The 23,320-nt window shown below is 36.1% G+C and overlaps 1 protein-coding gene across 4 annotated transcripts in view; it reads right to left on the bottom strand.

The window, feature by feature from the left end:
- Positions 1–23,320, bottom strand: part of CCSER2 (coiled-coil serine rich protein 2) — a 187,859-nt gene that overhangs the window by 25,338 nt on the left and 139,201 nt on the right. For 3 of the 4 annotated variants that reach the window (XM_087431791.1, XM_087431789.1, XM_087431792.1), the window contains exons 7-9: positions 20,802–20,885; positions 15,247–15,333; positions 8,783–8,872 (exon numbers count right to left, since the gene is read on the bottom strand). In XM_087431791.1, coding sequence (XP_087287917.1) covers positions 8,783–8,872; positions 15,247–15,333; positions 20,802–20,885 — 261 coding nt within the window. The remainder of the gene's footprint in view (positions 1–8,782; positions 8,873–15,246; positions 15,334–20,801; positions 20,886–23,320) is intronic. The other variant, XM_087431790.1, reaches the window with a different exon arrangement.

Below are 23,320 nucleotides of genomic sequence, written 5' to 3'. Positions count from 1 at the left end.
GGTGTCCAGAACTGATCTCATAAGCAATCTCACAGAATACCAAGGTTACTCTGAGACCATGATAACATGAAACAAGGCCACTCCATAATTTTGTCTAAGTACAGATAAAAACAAGGTCACTATGCCGTCCAAAGTACCCTAGACTTTTCCACTTTCTGATAGCACCTAACAAACAAAACTCTGCTTCCTTAGACTCTCTCCTAAATCACCCAAGAAAAGCTCAAATCCTATCAAAAGTTCTTTCTGACACACATTTTTGAGATGGTTCCTCATGGTGTGTATTCTCCCTGGCCGCAACAAGTAATCCACCCAACTTGTTTCACAGGTGTGTTCCGTTTGTTCCTGGTGGGCTTTAGCTGAAGGTCACTGACACTTCACTGCTCTGAATGATCAGGACAGCTATACTTGTTTAGAAACTTTAGGACTGGGTAAGAGAAGTGGCATTATTTTCTGCTATATCAGGAATAGTAATGTAACTTTCTGAAAAACCCTCAGAGCATAACACTAAAGAGACACCCTCTAGGAAAAAAACGTGTTACATTTGACATTTAAAAAATAATACTTTTCTAAAACATCTATAGAAATGGTTTTGTAATTATCTAAGACAAAAGAAAAGTTAGAAAGTTCCAGCAAATAAAGACTTAATAAATTACCACTCTGCTAAGCACAGACTAAAAGAGGAGCAACTTTTATTACCTCTTATGGAAGCTGATAAGTTTCTTCTGAAAGACTGACTTGATCATGCTGTTTCTTGGCAACTAACAGGATCATCCACATCTCACTGACTGCTAACATTAAATTCTAACAGTAAAACTGTGTTCTGCCTACACTCTCAATGTACGAGTCAGTACATTAAACTCTACATCACACAAATGAAATGGATCCCAGTAGTGGAAACCTTTGGTGTTATCCTTTGTTTTCTAACTGCAGTGCAGACAAACTTTGCTTCTTTTAATGGATACTTTAAACAAAGTTTTTTTTTATTTTGGTTTTTTATTTTTGTGAGGAAGATCAGCCCTGACCTAACATCCATGCCAATCCTCCTCTTTTTGCTGAGGAAGACTGGCCCTGAGCTAACATCTATTGCCAATCCTCCTCCTTTTTCTTCCCCTTTTTCTCCCCAAAGCCCCAGTAGAGAGTTGTATGTCATAGGTGCACATCCTTCTAGTTGCTGTATGTGCGATGCCGCCTCAGCATGGCCGGACAAGCAGTGCGTCGGTGCACACCTGGATCCCAACCCGGGCTGCCAGTAGCAGAGCGCGGGCACTTAACCGCTAAGTCACGGGGCCAGCCCCTAAACAAAGTTTTAAAAATGCCTTTTATAGTTCTGGTATTTGGTATTGAAGGACACAAATTTAGATACTGTTAAATTTATGACCAGATAAATCACTCAATTGCTATAATATCCATATTTAATTTGTTCCTAGCCTTGAAAAACAATTCTATTTTTCAGTTATTGGTGTTAGATGTATCCATGAAAACTACAGCACTATTGTTTATAAAAATCATTGTAAAAGATGCACATAATAGAATTCATGTTGTCATAAATACATGCATGCTAGAACGAGATGTGTCTCAGCAACACAGATCGCTCCTGTCAGCATTTAGCTCATTGAAACACAGGCCCGTATTCAATGGTCAATATCTAATACTGACTAAACACTAAACAATTTAAAAATAATTGCATGACCATATCATAAATATTACTTGTTTAAACACCAAAGTATATGTATATTTCACTTAAAATATCTCTAGTGGCATATTTTAAATACAAGTAATAGTGAATATAAATAAACAAAAGACCTCATCAAAGAAATAAATTCCTTAATTACCTTTGGAAACACATATGAATAGTAATGTAACATCTTTCCCATTGGGAGAAAATGGTACATCTAAGTTTAAAATCAGGACATTAATCTCACCTAAAAATTAACCAACAATGCTGCCCACTTCCAAATCAGGAAGGCATATGGTCTAAAAGAAAAAGAACTTAGTTGAGAGTACCCTTAAGACAAATCTTTGGGTTATATTGTTCCTTTTATTTAACATTTCATCTTATCTCCCAGGCAAGGAAAAAAAAGCAGAATTCTGCGCTAGTACATTATCATGATTGCCAGAAGCTAGGTACACTCCTTCTCCTTTGGGAATTATAAACAGTTGACATGGTTTTTGGGATATGTCCATGATAAAGTTTTCTGATTTTCTCTTCTATTTTATAAATAGCTATGACAGGGACACACCTGATTCTGTATTTTGAAATACATGCATAATCCAGTACATCTGAGGCATAAGAACCTAACTGTAAGCACAAAGGACTGCTGATAATGCTGATCACGTTCCAAGTGCTGAATTTATATAATTATATGCATATCTATTAATTATGCTATAAAATGAATTAATCTTTGATTCAGTACTAGAAACTAATTCCAAAAGAGCATTTTAAAATTTGTATTAAATCATCTTTTCTCATCCCTTTGCTACAGATAATAGAGTTTGTTTTTTTTTTTTTTAATAATTTTATTTATCTTTTTTCCCCCAAAGCCCCAGTAGATCGTTGTATGTCACAGTTGCACATCCTTCTAGTTGCTGTATGTGGGACGTGGCCTCAGTATGGCAGGAGAAGCGGTGCATCAGTGCGCGCCCGGGATCCGAACCCGGGCCGCCAGCAGCGGAGCGCACGCACTTAACCACTAAGCCACGGGGCTGGCCGTAGAGTTAGTTCTTAAAATATGAGAGAAAACTAGTATCAGACCAAATTGCACACACTCTGAGTTTTAACTGGTAGGCATATTTCCCACTGACACTGATATAACGATGTTTATCCTACACTCAATTTTCAGAGTAATCCACGTCAGGCCATTAGGTGATAGGCCAGGTGGATCCTTTGGGTCCATCTTGAAGTCCCTTCTTTGAGATTCAAGGGAATAAAAAATAAGATATTTGATGGTGTCAGTCTAGAAATGTTTTCGGATATTATGGCTTCTCTAGTTAATTTAAGATGTCTGAACAAATGCTCTGTAAAAAGTATATATCATGAAAATTTAGAATTTACTTAATGTGCAAAATAACTATTCAAATCTTCAAATACTGATATTAAATGTTTTTAAAATATTGGAAATACATTAAAAAAATCTTATAATGCAGTCCAAGATAACATTATTTATAAGAATATGCTTGTGCATGGATCAGTAATATCATACTATCTTTATAGTTTTTTAAGTTTATATGTTTAAAATGAACCTTGATTTCTCACATAATCACCATCTTCCTGCAGTACTCCTAGTCTCTTCAACCATTTATGTGTGAATGATTAGGCACCTTCCATGTTGTTATTCTTTCCACATTATCCATGTCACCATTTTACCTGGGTATTCTATCCCTCAGATGAGAATATTTGGTCAGAAGACGACTCATCTACTCTCCTCTAAAGGTACCATCTTCTCTTACAGCTCATTTTTACTTCTTTTCCGTCTTTTTTCCCCTACCTAAATCTGTACTCCATCTTCATTTTCCTTTATTTCTTCCAAAAATTGCCTTCACTGACTTCCCCTTTACTTATTGCTCCAGGTAGTTTTCCTATATCCATCTAAGTAGACATTATTAGCTCTAGAGCTGCTTTGTCCAATATGGTATCCACTAGCCATACATGGCTATTTACATTTAAATTAATTACAATTAAATAAAATAAAAAATTCTCTTCTGCAGTTAGACTAGTCATTTTCAAGTATTCAATAGTCACATGTTGCCATGGCTACTGCACTGGACAGCACAGAAAGTTCTATGCGAGAGTGCTGCTGTACAGTGGCCTCTCATTCTCAATTCTGGATCTCAGTCCTACTGTGCCTGCCTTCTTTTCATAATGCAGGGCTCTGGGCAGTTTATGCCACCATGTTATTCCTTTCGCAAGCACAGGGTAGCCTCACGTACCCTTTATTCTACAAGGTAAGAGGTGCTTCATATTGGAAATGCTGTTCCAATATGAAGCAAACTACAGTTTCTTGAACACAAACTATACTTGCAAGTGTCCTGTAATATGCCCACAGCATGTCTTAGGCAGCTCCCTGTAGCAGCAGGCACCTTTGTCACACCCTAAATGAAGAGCATCCAGCAGGTGATTAACTAGTGTCCTCTTGCTAGGGTTCAATTTCATAAATAACACCCCAACTAAACCCAAAACAGGTCTGATCTTTATCAGTAAAGCTCCAACACCAATAGTACCTGTAACATGAAAGCCAAATGTCACAACAGGCAGAAAGACATTCCCAAAATTCTAAGGATTAAAATACATAATGAATATATAAAAGCTGAGGTTGAATATATGCAAAAAAGAGCCTAATGAAGTGGTTCCTCGGGCAGGAGGAGGAAGGTCATAATTTGTAAGGTAAGAAAACATCACAAAACAGGAATGGTCATAACTAACATAGTTGAGAGTGGCCTCCAGTGCCACCTGAAATGATGGTGTGGGGACCAACGGGGAGCCATCCCGGCCAAAATGTGACCTGGCTTGTCAGGGCAGCAGGTATTTCTCTTTTGTACAAGTAAATATCGTAGGCTCTTGTAACCTGATGACATCAAACACTTGAGTCTACAATCTAACATCACGGCCATTTTCTGATCATAACTTAGCTGGTGGTAGTATAAACTGTATAAATCTTTCAGGAAAAAAAAAATGGTAAGGTATTTCAAGAGCCTTACAAAGGACTATCCACTAAGAAAATTCATTTTTCATTAAAAGTAATGTATTCCTTCAATTTTGGTTTAGCAAAAAATCAAACAAAATAGTAATAACATCAACCACCTAAGCAGGTTAAAATACAGCACATCCACAATTCCATCTAGATAGATGATAGGCATTACATAAAAATTCTGGAAGACCAGATACAAAACGTTAACAATGACTGTCAGTGATTAATACAATTTGAGTAATTTAAATTTTTCTTAAATTGTGTGGTTTCTTTATTTTCTATTTGCTATAGAATGAATACATGGTTACCTCTCAATAAAAACAGGGAGGAAGAAAGCCATTTTATTGTGTTTCTCTTGTAAGCATATACATTTTTTGACTCTATGTCAGTCATAAAGTGTCCTTAGCATTCTATTTTTCTCATATCTTTAAAGGCGTTAAATTTTATTATTCTTTCTATTGAGAAAATTACTTATGCAACCTACTACGTCAATAGATTTCTTCACACTAACATTGGAATTGAACCTAACTTGGTTGCGGAGGACTTTTCTTTTACACTCACCCTGAAACTATGCCTTTTCAACCATAAATACTTTTCTCCCAGCAATTTTAAATACCACAGGTACGTTCTATAGATTATCGCTACGGACTGCTAAAATCTCTACCACACAGCGTAAACCTGGGCACCTGTTTTTCTCTCTCAGGAAAATAAGTCCTTATCATGATCTCTCAATGAGATCAAGTCTCTGTCCTTCCTTCCCAGAGCTATGACCCTGTTCTCCTCTCTCTTCCTTCTACCCACCTTGCCTCTTGCAGCCACTCAAAAGTGAGGCAACTAAGATGTTACCTACAAGGTAGAAAACCTGGTCTCTGGCATAACACAAGTTGCCTAAGTATTTGCACAAGTGGTCACTTCTTACTCTTAGATTCTTCATGTGTAGGAAAAGGTGAGATTAACACCATTTAGGCACACTAGAGGTTTCTGCAAGCACCCTAAGGGCTGGGACTGTAACTTTTTCATGTTTACACTCTCAGATGAGGACAATGCCTAGCATAGAGAAGGCACACAAACATCTGCTGAAAGAGTAAGTGAATATCTACTTTTCTCCCTTTCTGCTGTTCTACTTCCTTGTTTCCTCCTCTTATTTCCTGTTGGTTCTCTACTTTAAAAATTTCATCTGTAGCCAGTAGGAGATACCAAAATTCTCTTGGGCAAATTTATGAACACTTAATGTTGGGCTCAACACATTCCAATTTCCATTGCTCTGCTGCTGTTGTTGGCCTACCACTCTCCTTCCTCTGAGTAAGATGTTTATATGCTGTTGTTGGCCTACCACTCTCCTTCCTCTGAGTAAGATGTTTATATTATTACTTTTTTCCATATTTCTTTCTACCTTCCAAACGGCTGCCAATAAGTATTACAGGCAGTAGCTCTCTCTCCTCCACCATCCTTCTCTGCCTTCTATTGCAGCCAGATTCCTTCCTCCGATTCCAGGAAATGTTCAGAGGAAATGCTTAAATATGCCTCGCACTCTCTGAGGTAGATTCCACAATCCTCAAGTAACTGAGAGAGTATCAAGACAGACATTTAAATTTCCCATGATATTACAGGGAACGGTGAAGAACAAGGACTCAGATTATAACTTTCAATCTTCCTAAAGGCTTATCTGGATCAAAAAAATTTTACCTATAATAATCATAGGGATTTTTTTAATATAACGTTTTGATTTCCAAAATCACTAACAAACTAGATGTTGTCAAAGAAGAATCCCACTGCATCTCCCCATCCTCATCATCAACATCTTGTTTAAATATGTTGGGTTCCTGCTAAAAAAAGAACGTGTAGAGTCAAGTGTAACTTATAGTAAATGGTTTCCAAAATAAAGTAATTTATTTCAAATAAATCTCACTAAGTTCAAAGAATGTAAAAATCAGAGAATAAACTGAATATTTAACGTTCATATTTAATAATTAGCACATAACTAAGTAATAAATATATGTAACTATTTCTTTAACTAAATAAATACAACTTAGTAAAACTATTTTAACAGCAATTCCTGAATAAAATTTTGAATTCTACCTTCAAGTGAGCTTTAACACTAACTTCAACTATTTCCCTAAACATACATCTGTGTTTCAGCCAAAACCATGTACTTACTATTGCCTAACTTTATCTTCCCACCTCTTTGCCTTTACTTGTACTGTTCCTTTTGCCAAGGATATTTCTCCCATTTCAATCTGCAAAACTTCTCCTAATCCTTCAAGGCTTCTCAGTGTGCTTTTAGGGAAAGGAACCTTGGACGAGCAGGCAGGAGCCTGAAGTTATAGGACTATCTCAGCCACTGATTAATTATGGAAACTTCAATATGCCATTTACTCTCCCCAGCTTTTGTTACATTATCTATAAAACAAACGTATTAAGCCAAGTGATTCCTACAGTAATAGATAAGGAAGCCTGAAGTCTGGGTTTGTGAGGAGTGATAGGCTGGAAAACTGACCTTCACTTCACCCAAGATCACAGTAAAAGTAACTCAGGAATACATTCAGGAATGTCTTGGGGTTGTTTTGCACCACACTTTTGTCTGATGAGCAGGCTGAGTTAACAGCTGGTTTCCAGGACGGTGAGGTTGAGGGAGCCAGAGATGGTATAATGACTCCCATGAGGATGGCAAAATGGAACTTCTCACACATAATGAAATCACCCTTCTACTGAGTAAGCCAGAAAGTACAAACATCCCTGTGAGGAACTGGAGAAACCTAGAAAGCCCAAACTTCCATCTAGAAACAAGAAGCATGTCTTTTATCTTGTAATCACCTCCAAACAGATTACGTTTCCATATCCTTTGTCATTAAAGAAGTATTACATCATCTCTGACTACTGGCATCTTCTGCTCTGTATGATTCAACCACTACCTTCACCTTCTTCACCAAGCTCCTTGATTCTTCCAACTAGACTTTCCCAATCCTCTGAACCTTACAGAACTTCCTACACTTTAACTATTATCACATCACCAGTTCCTTTAATAAGCACTTGTTAATGGAGGAATCCTTATTCGTCTGTGTATTTCCTTCCCCAATTCCCTACTTCTACTTCAAGAGCCTTTATATAACTGAGATGGGAGAGGCTCACCAAACTATGGTTGAATAAATTAATTATTAGCATCATACCTTATACAGAGCACACAAAAACTATTAGAATGAAAAGAAATAAGTATTGTATAAACTTTTAAGGCCTATAGCCAAGTTTTAAAAATTGGATTGTTGATTACATTAACCATTATAGTTCCCTGTTTATTTGTGTTACTACGATTCCACTGCCAAAGTAAGGCAAAAGAAGAGTCAAGGTTGGCTTATTAGGCATTCTCTTAAGAAATATCTATTACTTGGCACCATACAATAGGATAATGATGACTGATGGCTCAGGCACATCCTGAACTGAGTTCAGAAGAACTCAGATTAAATTATGGTCAGTGTATTCTAGCACTAAATACGTTTTGAGATGTAACTTTTTTGAAAAACAACAAAGACACATGGAATGCATGGGTACCTTCGACTGTTTAGAAGAAACCATTCCCTAACTATGCTCTAAAACATAACCTTTACTGTCTGTATTTTAACGCATTTATACTTCCCAATAGCCTCAACATTTATTATAATAGAATTTTTATAATATACTATAATAATAGAATATATCTGAAAATAGAATATACTTCAACAAAAAACAGAATATGTTACATCATGTATTTTCAAAGAGTCATATGCTGCTAGAGAGGGAAGACTGCATTTTGGACTTCATTTCTTTTTGGGTAATCTACTCTCATAAATACACGCAATGAGAGGAGACTGGACACTCAAATAAAATGGGCTACAGTGAGCAGGATGGAAAAGCTATTAAATGCACATTCATTTATATAACACACACAAGAAAAGCTTTAGAAAGCACGTAAACACCTAAGAGACAAAAAAAATCAACTTACCTAAAAGTAATTAACAGCCATGGCAAATTCAAAATTATTAGAGATTAGACTAAAAAGAGTAGAACAAAACATCAAAATAGTAAATGACAAGAGAAGTTGTTAAGGGCATATGATTACTTACAGGAATTTTTCTCCAGGGTGTTTGGGTATATTTATCAGCATATGTGCATTTTTCCTCTTTAGATTTTTGGTGGCAGTTACACTGAGTTGCCTGAACAAAAACACAATTTTTACATTGGCATAATTCTACATATACACATACACGTACAGACAAAAGTAATTAGGGTCTCTCTTAGGGGGTTAAAAAAACAACAACAAAAAAGGGCAAACATCAAAGTCTATTCAATAGTCTCCCATCTTATTCAGAGATTGGGTTCTAGCGTCCACCAGTAATACTAAAATTTCGAATAGTCAAAATTACCTTTGGCAATCTCTTATATTGTCCATAAATTACATTACCTATAATTTTATGTATATAAATATATACAGTACTATGTGTATATATATATATAGAATATATACAGCAATATATAGTATGTAAAGAATATAACTATAAAATTTTAAATATTTTCCTAAACTATTATGGTATGACAGTCACTACAGCATAGTTTCTTAAATTCATTTTTGATGAGACTACAGGATCTCATCAGTCCACAAGTATGGTTGTCTGTTCACACGGATAGTGCTTTTAAGCCCCTTTAATGATGTGTTGACTTTTTTGGACTGGAATATTTTGAAGGATCTCTGGCCTTTGACGAGATCCATCTGACCATCTCAGTTCACAAATGAATTCTCTACACATGATTCCGCTCAAAGCACGCTCACTTAGTCATTTATACTGTGTAAACTCTGGTCTCTCAAATATCAAATTAAAAAAAAAAAATGAACAGATTAATAATGAGAATTTCTCCTTAGTGTGAAGTTGGAGTACAGCCATATTATTTGTTACACAAGCCCACTAGAGGTAAATATACTTTCTTGTAGGAAAACCCATATAACAAATTCTTTAAATTTTTTTTTCCAGGGGAAGATTTGCCCTAAGCTAACATCTGTTGCCAATCTTCCTCCTTTTTACTTTCTTTTTTCTTCCTTTTCCCCCCCAAAGCTCCAGTACATAGTTGTGTATAGTTGTGAGCTCCTCTGGTTCTTCCACGTGAGCCGCCACCACAGCATGGCAACTGACAGACGAGTGGTGTGGTTTCACGCCTGGGAAACAAATCTGGGCCGCCGAAGCGGAGTGCACTGAACTTTAACCACTAGGCCATCAGGGCTGGCTCACAAATTCTTGATTACTGCATCAAGTTAAAATTATAAGTTTCTACTTTAAAAATATTTACCAATATTCAAAATTTTTCTTAACGACAATCAGATTATTCCTATTTTCATATACAAAATAAAATCTAATTAAAAACAAAAATCTCTGTAGTACAGACCTATTTCCCATTCGTAAAAAATGGGATAGTCATTGAAACAAAATTCAATATATAAACAGGTCACCTTAGAGTCTCTTGGAATTCACTATAATATGGCTTAACTTTTAACATATATGGTAGATATGTAAAGAATAGAAAAGAAAATATAGAACATTTATCTTAATGCAAACACATTACTTATTCTATCCTGACTAATGCAACTCCAGAAATAATTTCCTTTCCGTGGTCTGCGTGTTAACATATGAAGAACATTTGGCAAATATCTGAATTTTCCATAATTCGGAAAACCTAGTTTTTAATGACACTTCAATAGATGTAAAACGACTACCCAAATCATTCCCTCTGCAACTGCTTTCCTTAGTACTGACAGATTCTCTTCAGATGCTCACCTTCTATGTGGTCCCGTATTCAGGGAAGTGCATCCTCTCTCTTTGACCCAACGATAGATTTTGATTAGTCTGAACCAATCTGGTTAATCCTATTCCTCTATGCCTAGGAGGGGACCAAGAACCCAAATCTAGCCAATAAAACATGAGGAAAGTCTGGGTTATTTCTGAGAAAGTGTTCTTAATTTTAAAAATAGGCATGCTAGAGAAAACAGGCCCTTCTCCTACCTTTGGGGACTACTTTGTAAATATGTGACACACAGAGCTACAGCAGACATCTTGTAACCATGAAGGGACAGCCAAGAGGATTCCAGAAAAGCCAACCTAGAACTTCATCATTACCCAAATGACTAATTAAGCAACCATGGAAATGGATGAGACCATTTCCTATACACACACACACACACACACACACATACTTTCCTGTTATTTAAGTTTACAAATGTTCTTATTTTTAAGTCACTTTAGTTAGGGACTTTTACTTGGAACTTAAAACATCATAAGATATGCACTGATTTACTAGCTGGTAATTTAGGGTAAGACATTAAATAAGAGTTACTATTTACCACCTACCTATGGCCCAGGTATAGCATTAGGTAGTTTACATACATAGTTCATTTAACTATTACAACCCTACATGGTCAGTATTATTTTTATTATCCCCATATACAGAAGAGGCTTAAGAGAAATTAATTTCCCTAAGAAAACATGGCTATTAAGTTTCAGAGCCAGGATTTGAACCCAGGTCTATTCAGCTTCAAAGCTGGTCATGGTTTTTCAAATATATTACATGCTAGCTATGTCTCCATAAAGAAGTTTGACATGGGGCCGCCCGGTGGCGCAAGCGGTTAAGTGCGCGCGCTCCGGGGCGGCGGCCCAGGGTTTGCTGGTTAGGATCCCGGGTGCACACTGACGCACCGCTTGTCAGGCCATGCTGTGGCGGCGTCCCATATAAAGTGGAGGAAGATGGGCATGGATGTTAGCCCAGGGCCAGTTTTCCTGAGCAAAAAGAGGAGGATTGGCAGATGTTAGCTCAGGGCCGATCTTCCTCACAAAAAAAAAAAAGAAGTTCGACACTAGTAATTTCATAAAATTATTCTAAACTATTAATTTAGATAAATTATTATGTAACTGGTGTACTGAAGTGAAAATCAACTGGCATTCTTGCATGTTGGAATAAGGTTTGAATAGTCGATGTTCTACCTTTCAGTTACATTCCTGGAGCACTGAAATCTGACGTTATATCTGCATATTTCACATAAAATATGAATTCACCACTTTATTTTTCTGAAAGTTTGCACGCAAACATAGGTTAGAGTTGAATGCATATTTTCAAAAAAAAGATAAAAAGCATAGAAAGCCAGAACCGGAAAGGGACTTTGAAATCACCTAGAAAAACCTCCACATTTTTGATAAAGAAAACACTAGAGAGTGATGGAAACTGCCAATGTCAATCAGCTAATTAACACTGAAGATAAGAAAAGTCTTCTAATTCCCAGTCTACGGCTCTTCTTCTGCTACTTTAAGAAAAGCAGTTTAGTGATGTAAGGAAACAAAAAATAAATAAATAAATTGTAAATAGAAAGAATAAATTGTAAATAGAAATCAAAATTTTAATTTTGATAACGTAAAAAATGCTGTTAGCTATCTCTACTTACAGAGGTTTATATCTTTTTAAATTCCCTTGATGTGAACAGGTGAGTTTCTAGAGTTCCATAACTAAACCAAAGATAGGTGATGGGCTTTTCCAAAATAAAATATGATTTCCAGGTTTCATATATCAAATACAGAGAATTTCAAAGCACATATTGCTAGAGAGTAACGCTTTCACCTTTCTTCAGGATTCTCTTAGATATTTGTAAAACCTTTCTAAAAATTAATTGCAAGGTGAGATATTGTTCAGGACAACTGGCCCAGTCTCTTCAACGAGTCAGGACAACAACAAAAAGAATGGTTTTAAATTAAGAGACTCAAGAGATATAACTAGATGTAATGTACAATTGAAAGGATATTTTTGGAACTGGAGAAATCTGAATATGGACTGGAATAAGAAGCTATTAAGGAATTAATATTAATTGGTTAAAGATGATAATATTTCAGCTACGAAGAGAACTGTTCTTATTTTATAAAGAAGTACATTGGGGTTAAAAAAACACTAGTAAAACTTCTCAGAACAAAAAGCTTTATCTTTCATTATTTATTAACCATATATCAATATAAAGTGACCTCTTTTCATAATTCTTTCAGTCTTAAATTTTTCTAATTTTAACATTGCAACCCCAACTTTTTTGATGAGAATTTCATTCTGTCTTGCCCAACCTTTTATGTTCAGGATTATTGTGCCATTTTATTTCATCTAAATTTCCTTTATACAGAGAAAGTTAATGGATTTGGCTTTAAATCCTCAATGAAACTCTCTCCATAAGATAAGATCATTTGCATTTACTATTATATTTATTACATTTGGTCTAATTTCTGTCACCTTAGTTTTGCTGTTTTTAGATATCCTTGGTATTTTTCTACTTTATGTCTTTTTTTACTTTTATCTTTTGCAAGATACAATATTCTAACCTACTAATAGTTATCTTAAAGTATTTCACGTTTTATAATTTATCTAAGTATATAAAAAATAGTCTTAAAATAATTTAGAAAATAATTTTAGATACTCATTTGTAGAAGATAAAAATTCAGTTCTTCTGACTTCTTCAGCATAGTCCTTATCTTCTTACTCAAACCTATTTTATTTAATCTAAATACTTTCAAAAATTAATAGCAATTCAAAATTTTAAAAATTAAAAATATTTTTTTAATTTCAAAAAAATTAAAATTGTATAAACTCAAAAAAAAAACGCCAACATTCAAATGACGTTGACGTATAATTACATTAAGATGAAATAAAGCACAATAAGTTTTCTCCCATTAGTGGTTGGGAAGTTTATGCCACCTACTCTCTCTAAAGATGATTTTCGTTTTTTTTTTTTACTGAAGTGCAAAGTCCACTTTGGGACTTTACACTTTATTTATTTTTATTTATTTATTTATTTTCTGTGAGGAAGATCGGCCCTGAGCTAACATCTGCCAATCCTCCTCTTTTTGCTGAGGAAGACTGGTCGTGGGCTAACATTCGTGCCCATCTTCCTCCACTTTATATGGGACGCCACCACAGCATGGCTTGACAAGCGGTGCGTCGGTGCGCACCCGGGATCTGAACCGGCGAACCCCAGGCCGCCGCAGCGGAGCACGCGGCACTTAACAGCTTGCGTCACTGGGCCGGTCCCTCTCTAAAGATCAATATCATTTTACCACTCATTCATTTCAACCTTTACCTTCTTATTCTTGAGTTATTTTTAATTTCTCCCTCAGGTATTTCAAATGCATTATTAAGCAATTTTACAAAGATAACTGGGTGGTACGTTTTTCAAAACATTAAAAGTACGAGAATTTACCTTTGTTTATAAATAAAAATTTGTTTCAATATAAAATATGGGGGTCATAACCTTTTTCTGAAGTGCACTAGACACAACAACCTCTTGTGTTTTGTAGTACATCTTTGCAAAATTTGAAGCTTACTCTATTTCCTAACACTGTCTTTTTTTCTTCTTCCTGAAAATTGGCTGGGTTGGTTGAGTCCTTGTCTTTAGCTTTGAAAAATAAAAATTAGGCTTACTATTTTATTTTTTAATTTTATATTTAATAGGTGCTCAATTCGCAATGTTCAATTACTCTTTTTTTAGATTCTTTTTTTTTTTTTTTTACAATTTTATTTATTTATTTTTCCCCCAAAGCTGTATGTCATAGCTGCACATCCTTCCAGTTGCTGCATGTGGGACGCCGCCTCAGCATGGCCGGAGAAGCGGTGCGTCAGTGCGCACCCGGGATCCGAACCCAGGCCGCCAGCATCGGAGCAAGGGCGCACTTAACCGCCAAGCCACGGGGCTGGCCCTTTTTTTTAGATTCTTAAGTTGTCTTTGTACCCTTAATCATAATATCTGTCTGTCCTTACTATTTATTCAGGAGCTGAATCTGTGATCTGACCTCAATGGCTCAGAGATTCAACATATCACATCCTTTACATTCTGAGTGAGATCAGTATTTTATATTGCTGAATTGCTTTGCTATACCAACATATGCTTTTGATTTCCAACAAAGATCTTCCTTGGCCTACTGTGATTTTTATGCCATTATGTTCTTATTATCCTGGCCTTTTAAACTAAATTATAACTAAATTCAAGGCACTTCACATATTGTTCTCATATGGGACTAACATTTGTCATTGTAACAATTACAAAATTAAAAAGGTTCAAACATGGCTCTGAGGGATCACTCAACATCATCCACGGGGAAAAAACATTTTTTTTAGAATTTTTTACTGATGGACCTACAAATACCTAAGCCTGAATTCCCAATTTCATTCTGCTCTCAGAGAGAATATGCCTTGTTCTCAACTCACCAGTACTCGCATCTTTAAACATACATGAAGGAAAGACATTTACCCTGCATCAATAAATGTATGTAAATTGGTGAATTTCAAACCCCCAAAACAGAGGCCACTGAAAATGGATTGACAAAGATTTTCTTTCCACCTTGAAAACTTAATATTTAGACTGAGAGTACTTTCAAAGTACATATAATCTAAAAATAATACAATAGTACAACTTTGAAAGCCAAAAATAAAGTCAAATTTCAATTCTGACTAGAGTTTTATAAAAAATATATACTGCCAGTTTGAAAAGCCCCCACTTTACATACTACTCTATAATACTCACAAGCTGATGTTCTAATAGTTGAATTTTTTCATCTTTTTTCTTTATTTCCTCTTTAAGTTGTTTTATTTCATTTAATAAATCTTCATTCTGAAATATTTAAAAAAATTAACATGAAGTATTTAACTGTATTTAAAATACCCTAATGCGAAGCATTAAATCAATGATGAAAACTGAGTCATGAATGGTCTGCTCATTTAAGGGAAAAATTCTTCTTAAATATGCCAGCAATTAACCTATAAAAAAACAAACAAACAAAAAAGCCACTTTAGTCTTCTAAGAATTCGGTCTAAGGGAATCTGACATGTAAACAATGAACAATAACAGCAGCAACAGCCAACTGCATTGCATAGTTACCAGTGCCAAGAACTAAGTACACTTTAGGTATCTAAGCATTCGATCCTGACTACATCCCTGAGGTAGGTACTATTATCCCCATTTTATAGATAACAAAACTGGGATATAGGCCATACAGCAAAAGAATTACAGACGAAACAGTATCTTGAGCTAGATTTCAAAGGATGTGTAAGAGTCGCCTGTCAGAGAAAACGAAGGGCACAACAGCAGAGGGAAGAGCGTAACTAAAGGCACAAGGTCATGTCAAGGCTGGTTAAGAAGTCAGCAGCAAGATAAACGCACCTGAAGGGTAAGAAGGGAGATTCTTTTTCCACAAGCCACTTTCCTGAGAACTGCCTGAATCAAAGGGAAAATACCCTGTCAACTTAGTCTACAAGAAATTCCTAATAGTATTAAATGGAAACCTATTGTTATGTTAAGCAGAAGTCCAGTTACATTTCATATACCCTATATACATATAGGGTAAAGTATCTTTACCCTACAGTTAGTGCATTTTGTTTACTGCTATTAAATCATCCAGAAACATATACTGAAGCAGTAGTGCAAGCAAGGAAATTAGAATATATAGGTGAATGATCTATCTTTCCAGAGAGAAAAATATATAAACAAATAATTATAATGTGTTGCTACTGAGCAAAGTATGCCATCTCCTTCAGATATGTTAGAAGAAAAAAATATATTGTAGTTTCTTTAACAAGAGATCAGAAACAGATATTTACAAAGGCTTTAACATATCAAATAAGCATCACAAACAATGGGGAAGAAAAGATTTTTTTAAATGCTATTATGTAAACTGCAATTGGGAAAGATTGTTTATTATATATAAAAAATGATTTCCAGTTGAATTTAAAAAGAGTTCAGGAATTTTAAAAAATCATAAATCAAGACCAATAAAAAGATGGACTGCAGATCACAAAGGATACATTTTTAAGCTATGTGGCAAATGAAGCTATTAAGAAATGATAAATATATTTGATTATATAAAATTTTTGAGCATCTATAGAGTTAACATTAAGTTAAAAGCTGGTGAAAACCTATGCAAATATGACAAAGGATTTATAGCGCAAGTATATTAAGAGGCTGTTCAAATTTTTAAGATCATTTTCTAGGACCTGATAGACAAATAACCAGTTCTCACAAACATACATATAATTGGCAAAATGTTCTTGAAGAAATACCAATTAAAGTATAAAAGGTATTGCTTTATAGGTATTGAATTTAGGGGAGAAATACTCAATGTGATTAACAAGACTGCAGAAAAAAATGATTCATCATTGAACATCACAGCTGACCTTTCTGGACAGACATATGGCTGTGTATATGAGAGTCATGAAAATATTTGCACTCTTTGATTCAGTTATCCCACGCCTAAGAATCTGTGACAAAGAAATGATCTTAAGTATGAGAAACCTACAACAAGGTATTACCTGAAAGTTCACAAATTTACAATTGTCCTAGAAGAGGACAATTGAAATAGAATGTAGCAACTTGATGGAAAACTACAGTCATCATTTAGTCATTGCTAGGTTCTGCCGGTACTGGAGAAAACGGACCCAAAAACAAAATCAAAATACAATGTGGTAATAACATTAATAGCCAACATGACATGACAATATGACTTTATGACAGGCACCACTCTAAGGATTTTACACATAAAGAGAGGCAAAGGAGAACACGTTAGGAAATGGGTAACTCCAGGGGAGTCTTAAAGGACGAGTAAAAAGTGCTGAAGACACAAGTGTGGCAGGCTTTGGATTTTAGGGTAAGGGATTCTAAGTATTGTATGACAACAAAGAGATGAGGACAAGCATAGCATATTTGGAGAACTACAAGCAGTGATGCTGTTGCACAAAGGCTGTGGTGAACAGTGGGGAGCAATGTGTTTAGTAAACTGGGTAAGGGCCAGATCATAGCGGGCCCGGAATATCAAGCATGGCAGTGACAGATGGATTTGCATTTGAGATGGCTTTGACAGCTGTCTGGAGGACCAATTTAATGACAACAACAAAACCATGCTAGGGAACTTGTTATCAAGATGTTGTAATCCTTCAGATGAGACTAATAGCCTGATCCAAGAGAGTGATAATAGGGAGAAGGAATCAAAATTAGGAGATTTTGGCAATTGACTACACGTGAGAGAATAGCACAGAAGAGCAATCAAGAGTGACATCTGTATTTCTAGCTTGGGTGATATGGTGAATGGTTGGGCCACCAAAAGAAATGGAGAATAAAAGAGGAGAAATATGTCCAAAGAGGAATATTTGTAAGTTTTAAATATATTGTTAGAGGTACCTGTAGGTGGGACATACAGTGGAAACGTCCAGCAGGCAACTAGATTACCAAATACGAAAGAGAGATTTTACGTGAGATCAATATATATGTCATAAGTGAAATCATGACAGTAAAAAGTTCGAAGAGGACTGAACTAAAGATATAAATCTACATCCTAAAGAAGAGAAGGAATCTACAAAGGAAACGGGGGGAAAATGTTGAGGGGTATAAGGAATTTCAGAGAGAAGTGGCACAAAAACCAAGAGATAAAGCTTTTAAGACAAAGGTCATGCAAATGTCTACAGCATTAAAACCAGTATCTATTTTCATTTTTCCAAGTTTCCATGTTAACTAGAAAGGGGTTTAAGGAGAGTCAAGGAAAGGTATATCTGATTTACTGAATTTAAGATAGGTAAAATATAGAAATTTATTAACTGAGAATGAAGAGGCAGCAGAGAAAGCACAGTGAAGAAGGATGAGAGGACAATGTAGTCAGGTCCTTAACAGCAGCAGAAAATAGAGTCAAGAACACAAGAAAGGGTGGTCTTCCACAGCATAGCGGCCACTTTTGCCCTGTAACTGGAACGAAGTGAATGAGAATGATGATAGATACAGGTAAGTCAGAAGGCAAGAAGGGAGGTGGCATAAGATCTGGCTTGATGAATACAAGGTTACCTGCAGAAGATGAGAAGAGTGGCTGAGAATGAGGCCTGAGGAGAGTGGTCAATGTCTGGAATAGCTCATCAAGGGAATGGGAGAGCTGTCCCGAGATAAAGGATAGATAGGAGACCTGCAAGTCCAGTGGAGATTTCAGACTCTAAATTGGCACAAGTCACCATATTTGTATCATTTGAAACTGAACTGCTAAACCATTTTGGAGGAGAAGGTGACATAGTTGGGGATTTGCCAATGAAGGTGCAAGAGAGTCTAGTGTACCGGAGAGAGACAGTATCAGCTATCACATCTCACCTGGAAAAAGAAGGAAGAAAGAATAGGAATGATCTGCCTGAAAGGAAATGGAGTGAGGATAAGAAATAAATACTATGTAACAATATTTCTGTCGTGTAATATTAAATATATAGACAAACTCCAAAGGAACATAGGAAAAAATGAAGACACTAGTTGTGGAAAAAAGATGGAATTAAATTTTTTTTCTTTAAAAAGAATTTCTTGGGCTGGCCCTGGTGGCCTAGTGGTTAGGTTTGGTGCGCTCCGCTTCAGTGGCCCAGGTTCGGTTCCCAGGCACAGACCTACATCACTTGTCTGTCAGTGGCCATGCTGTGGCGGTGGCTCACATACAAAAAGAAGAAGATTGGCAACAGACATTAGCTCAGGGCGAATCTTCCTCAGCAACAACAATAAAAAAAGAATTTCTTCACATGTAAAAAACTTTTCACAAAAAATTTTTTTTTTGGTGAGGAAGATCGGCCCTGAGCTAATATCTGCCAATCCTCCTCTTTTTGCTGAGGAAGACTGACCCATGGCTAACATCCATGCCCATCTTCCTCTACTTTATATGGGATGCCACCACAGCATGGCTGTGCGTCGGTATGCGCCCAGGATCCGAACCGGTGAACCCTGGGCCACTTGCGCCACTGGGCCGGCCCCACAAAAAAATTTTAAGAAAAAAGTCAACTTTACTTTTAAAATATCAGTCACAATACTTAAAAAACTGAGAGATAATTAGAGATCACCTAAGTCAATGGTTCCCAACTGGCACAAGTGTGTATGTAAAAGATTTTTAAAAAAGAGAAGTCGTGCTACAGACCTGCTGATTTAGAATATTATTATACTCAAAATAGGATGAAGCCCAAAGATGGGAAGAAATGTGAGCAAGGACAGGCATGTAACATGTTGAAAAGCCCAGATTAGATAACTAGATACGACTACCATCCTATATTCTTTTGATTTGATTGATTTACATACAATCTTGTTCCCAGTAAGTCACTGCACACCCTATGAGAAAATTATGCTTCTCTGACCCCTAATACTAGGCTTGGCCATTTGACTTGTTTTGGAAGTGACCTATGCTACATCCAAGCAGAATCTACATGTGGTTCTGCCAATGCTCTTTTCCCTCAGGTACAAAAACAACACGTCCCAGGATAGAGGCTGATCCTTTAGCCTGGATACCAGAATGAAGAAGACACATGAAGCAGAGTCCTAGCTGATCTCCAGCCAATATGTAACATATTGAGAAATGACAAGTGAGAAATAAACTTTTGTTATTGTAAGCCACCAATATTCCAAGGTTGTTTGCTACTACAGATGACTATCAAACACTGACTAGCATACCCTGAAAATAACAAGAAAAGCAACCAATAATTTTACTTGGAAATATTTTAAAAAATCAAGAATACTTGTGTGTGCTTAAGAAATAAATATGTGCTTCAGAAATAGTTGCAAAAAAAAGAGATTTTTCCAACTAAAAATAGACCTAAAGATGAGAATTATAAAAAATTTACTTCGAAACACTAAGATGCATCTGCATCCTACAATCATATTTTTAAACATGAAAAAAGAAAATTAATCTCATTTTCAGTATATTTCTTCAATGCTGTGATTATATATGAGAAGTACCTATTAACCATTTTAAATTTTACTGGTAGTCATATTTTAAAAACTGTTATTCATAATTATAAAAAAAGAATTAAAAAATTTGATGATTTAAGAAAAAGAATTCTGTACCAGTAGTACTACAGGGACAACTGATTATCCAACTGATAAAATAAATTCAAAATAAAACACCACAGGGATATCATTTTAACATAATAAGGTAGCAAAAGTTAAAAGCAAACCTGATTAAAATCCAAGACAGCAAAGCTGCAGGTTTTAATATATTTCTTATTAAATGTTTTAATTGCTATTGCTTTATAATTTTAGTAATAAAAAAGAATTTTGAAAAATTCAGCATGACTATCTAGTCATACCTTATATATTTGATCACCATCCTCTGGTTCTGGACTGGATGGCAATGATAGTTGGATATCATGCAATGAACCACTTCCATCATGCTGTCAGAAGAGAAGGAAAACATGAGATTAATGTACAATAACTGCAGACATTCAGTTCAACTTGAATTCACTCTAGGCCAAATGCTAGCACAGCAAAGAACGAAGAGGAAATAAGATTTTAGAAATCTCCTTTCCATCTCTATGCACTGGTAGTAGGAAATGGGGAAGAGGAAAAAAAGAGAGTTAGGCCAAGAATAATCTGTGGAAATAAATAACAGACACTATATTAGTGGATGAAGCAGAAGAACACTGAAAGTTTTAGAGTGGCAAAAGGAATATGGGAAATTTCCTAAAGAATTTTAAGATTATCTCGCCTACGAAAAATGTAAAATAAAAGCCAAATTAAATCTGCTTTGATGTTTTGAGTATAAAGGAGTCAGAAACAATAATATTAAATAACTCAACAAGGCATGGCCACAAAAATCATCTGATTAAAAATACTAGGCACAAGTACCCTATTACATGACTATTTAAATGAAGTCTGAGAACTGGTAAAACTAATTTATGGTGCTAGAAATCAGAAGAACAGTGCTTGACTCAGGGGAAAGGATTACTGAGCAGGAAGGAACACTCGGGAACCTATTAGGGTGCAGGAAATGTTCTATGTCTTGACTGTATGGTGGTTACGTGGGTACACACACATGAAAAGTTCAAGCTAGACACTTAAGGATTGGTACACCTTAAGCACTTCACTGAATATATGCTATACCTCAATGAAAAAAAGCTGAAAAAGAGGCCGGCCTGGTGGCATAGCAGTTAAATTCGCACGTTCTGCTTTGGCGGCCCGGGGTTCGCCGGTTCAGATCCTGGGCACAGACCTACTCACCGCTCATCAAGCCATGCTAAGGCGGCATCCCACACAGAACAGCTACAACTCTACAACTATGATACACAACTATGTACTAGGGCTTTGGGGAGAAAACAGAAAAAAGAGGAAGACTGGCAACAGATCTTAGTGCAGGGCCAATCTTCCCCCCCCCCCCAAAAAAAGTTGAAAAAGTTAAACTTTTTATCCTTAAATGCAATAAAGAAAATGACAGGATAGTGTTAAGTCGTACCCCTTGCTGAACTGGTTTAGGAATAACCAGCTAAGAAATGGTATGTTCACTGATTGACAGACAACCTCAAAAAAGATGCACCAGTGAAGAATATTCCTGGGATGATGGTGAGGCAGTACAGCTGCAGTTTGACACCTTGTTTCTTCAGATGGTACCCAGCTGCCTTGGGACACCCACTGAATCAACAACCTTCGAGGAGCACTACCATTGCAATCTTCCTCAGACATATCTGCCCCAAAGGAAACTTCCCAGACCAAGGAAACGTCCTGCATTGAAACAAAAGTGCTAAAATAGGAGACATAAGCATGTAGGTCATTTTCTTCTTTATTTATTGTACTGTATACCTGGTAAATCAGAATCTCTAGGGATAGGGCCTAGGGATGTGTATTCAGAAAAGTTCAACAGGTAATACTGATTGACAGCGAAGAATAAGCATCTGCCAAATTTCTAGCACAGGTAAACTAAATTTTTATTGGTGATGACATATGGACATTAAGAACTTGACCTGAGAGGGGAGGCAATGTCCTAATACACAAAAAATGTTCTCAACGCCACATTAAAAAATGTTACAAAAAAACAAAGAAATTTTACAAGACTCATCTCGGTAAAAAGATCATCTCTGCTGTAAATGCCTTGACATATAAAAACAGGGCCAGTCCTACATACAAGGTATATATTTGATAAAAGAGGCACTGTAAAATTTGACTTATTTCCAAACATCTATATCTTCCTGTCCACTGCAACACAGGAAGCCCAAGGAATGGGAGATAACACAAGCATACACTGCTTTACCTTGGACATGGATGTAGTTGTGGGAAATATGCAGCAGAACAGGAAAAATAAAACATCAGCTTTCAGGATGGAGGAACAAAAAGGGGAGCCCAAGGAAAGGAAAAATATCAGGGAGATCACAAAGTACCAGGAACTCAGGAAAGTGAGCTAGAAAGTTGTATGTAAATTTCTAGGTTCACCCCAGAGCAGCATTTACTTGGATCTGATCCTAAATAGCATAGCAAAGACTTTCAGAAATAAACTAAGACCACTGCCCAGGTCCCAAGGTAGCCTCTGGAAGGTGTACACTCAGAACTGATCTGGCGAGCACGGCAAGGGCTTTGAAAATAGAACTGACATTACAACTACAATCCAAAGGTTGCTAGTTGGAACTTGTAGCTTAAACCCAAGCAGACTGTTTGCCTGCTTAAAAAAAAAATCAATATTCTCCATAGCATTTAAACAAAATCAAGAGCCTCATAACACAACATCCAAATATCTAAAATACAATCCAAAATTACTCAACATATAAACTACAAAGAAAATCTCAACTCACACAGGAAAAGACAATCAACAGACACATCAATGCCAAAATAACACAGAAGT

Source organism: Ceratotherium simum, chromosome 6 (genome assembly GCF_057802395.1).
Source record: "Ceratotherium simum simum isolate JZ-2026a chromosome 6, ASM5780239v1, whole genome shotgun sequence".
Taxonomy (NCBI): Eukaryota; Metazoa; Chordata; class Mammalia; order Perissodactyla; family Rhinocerotidae; genus Ceratotherium; species Ceratotherium simum.
The sequence above is the reverse complement of the archived record's forward strand: the minus strand, read 5'-3'. Positions and strand labels throughout refer to the sequence as shown.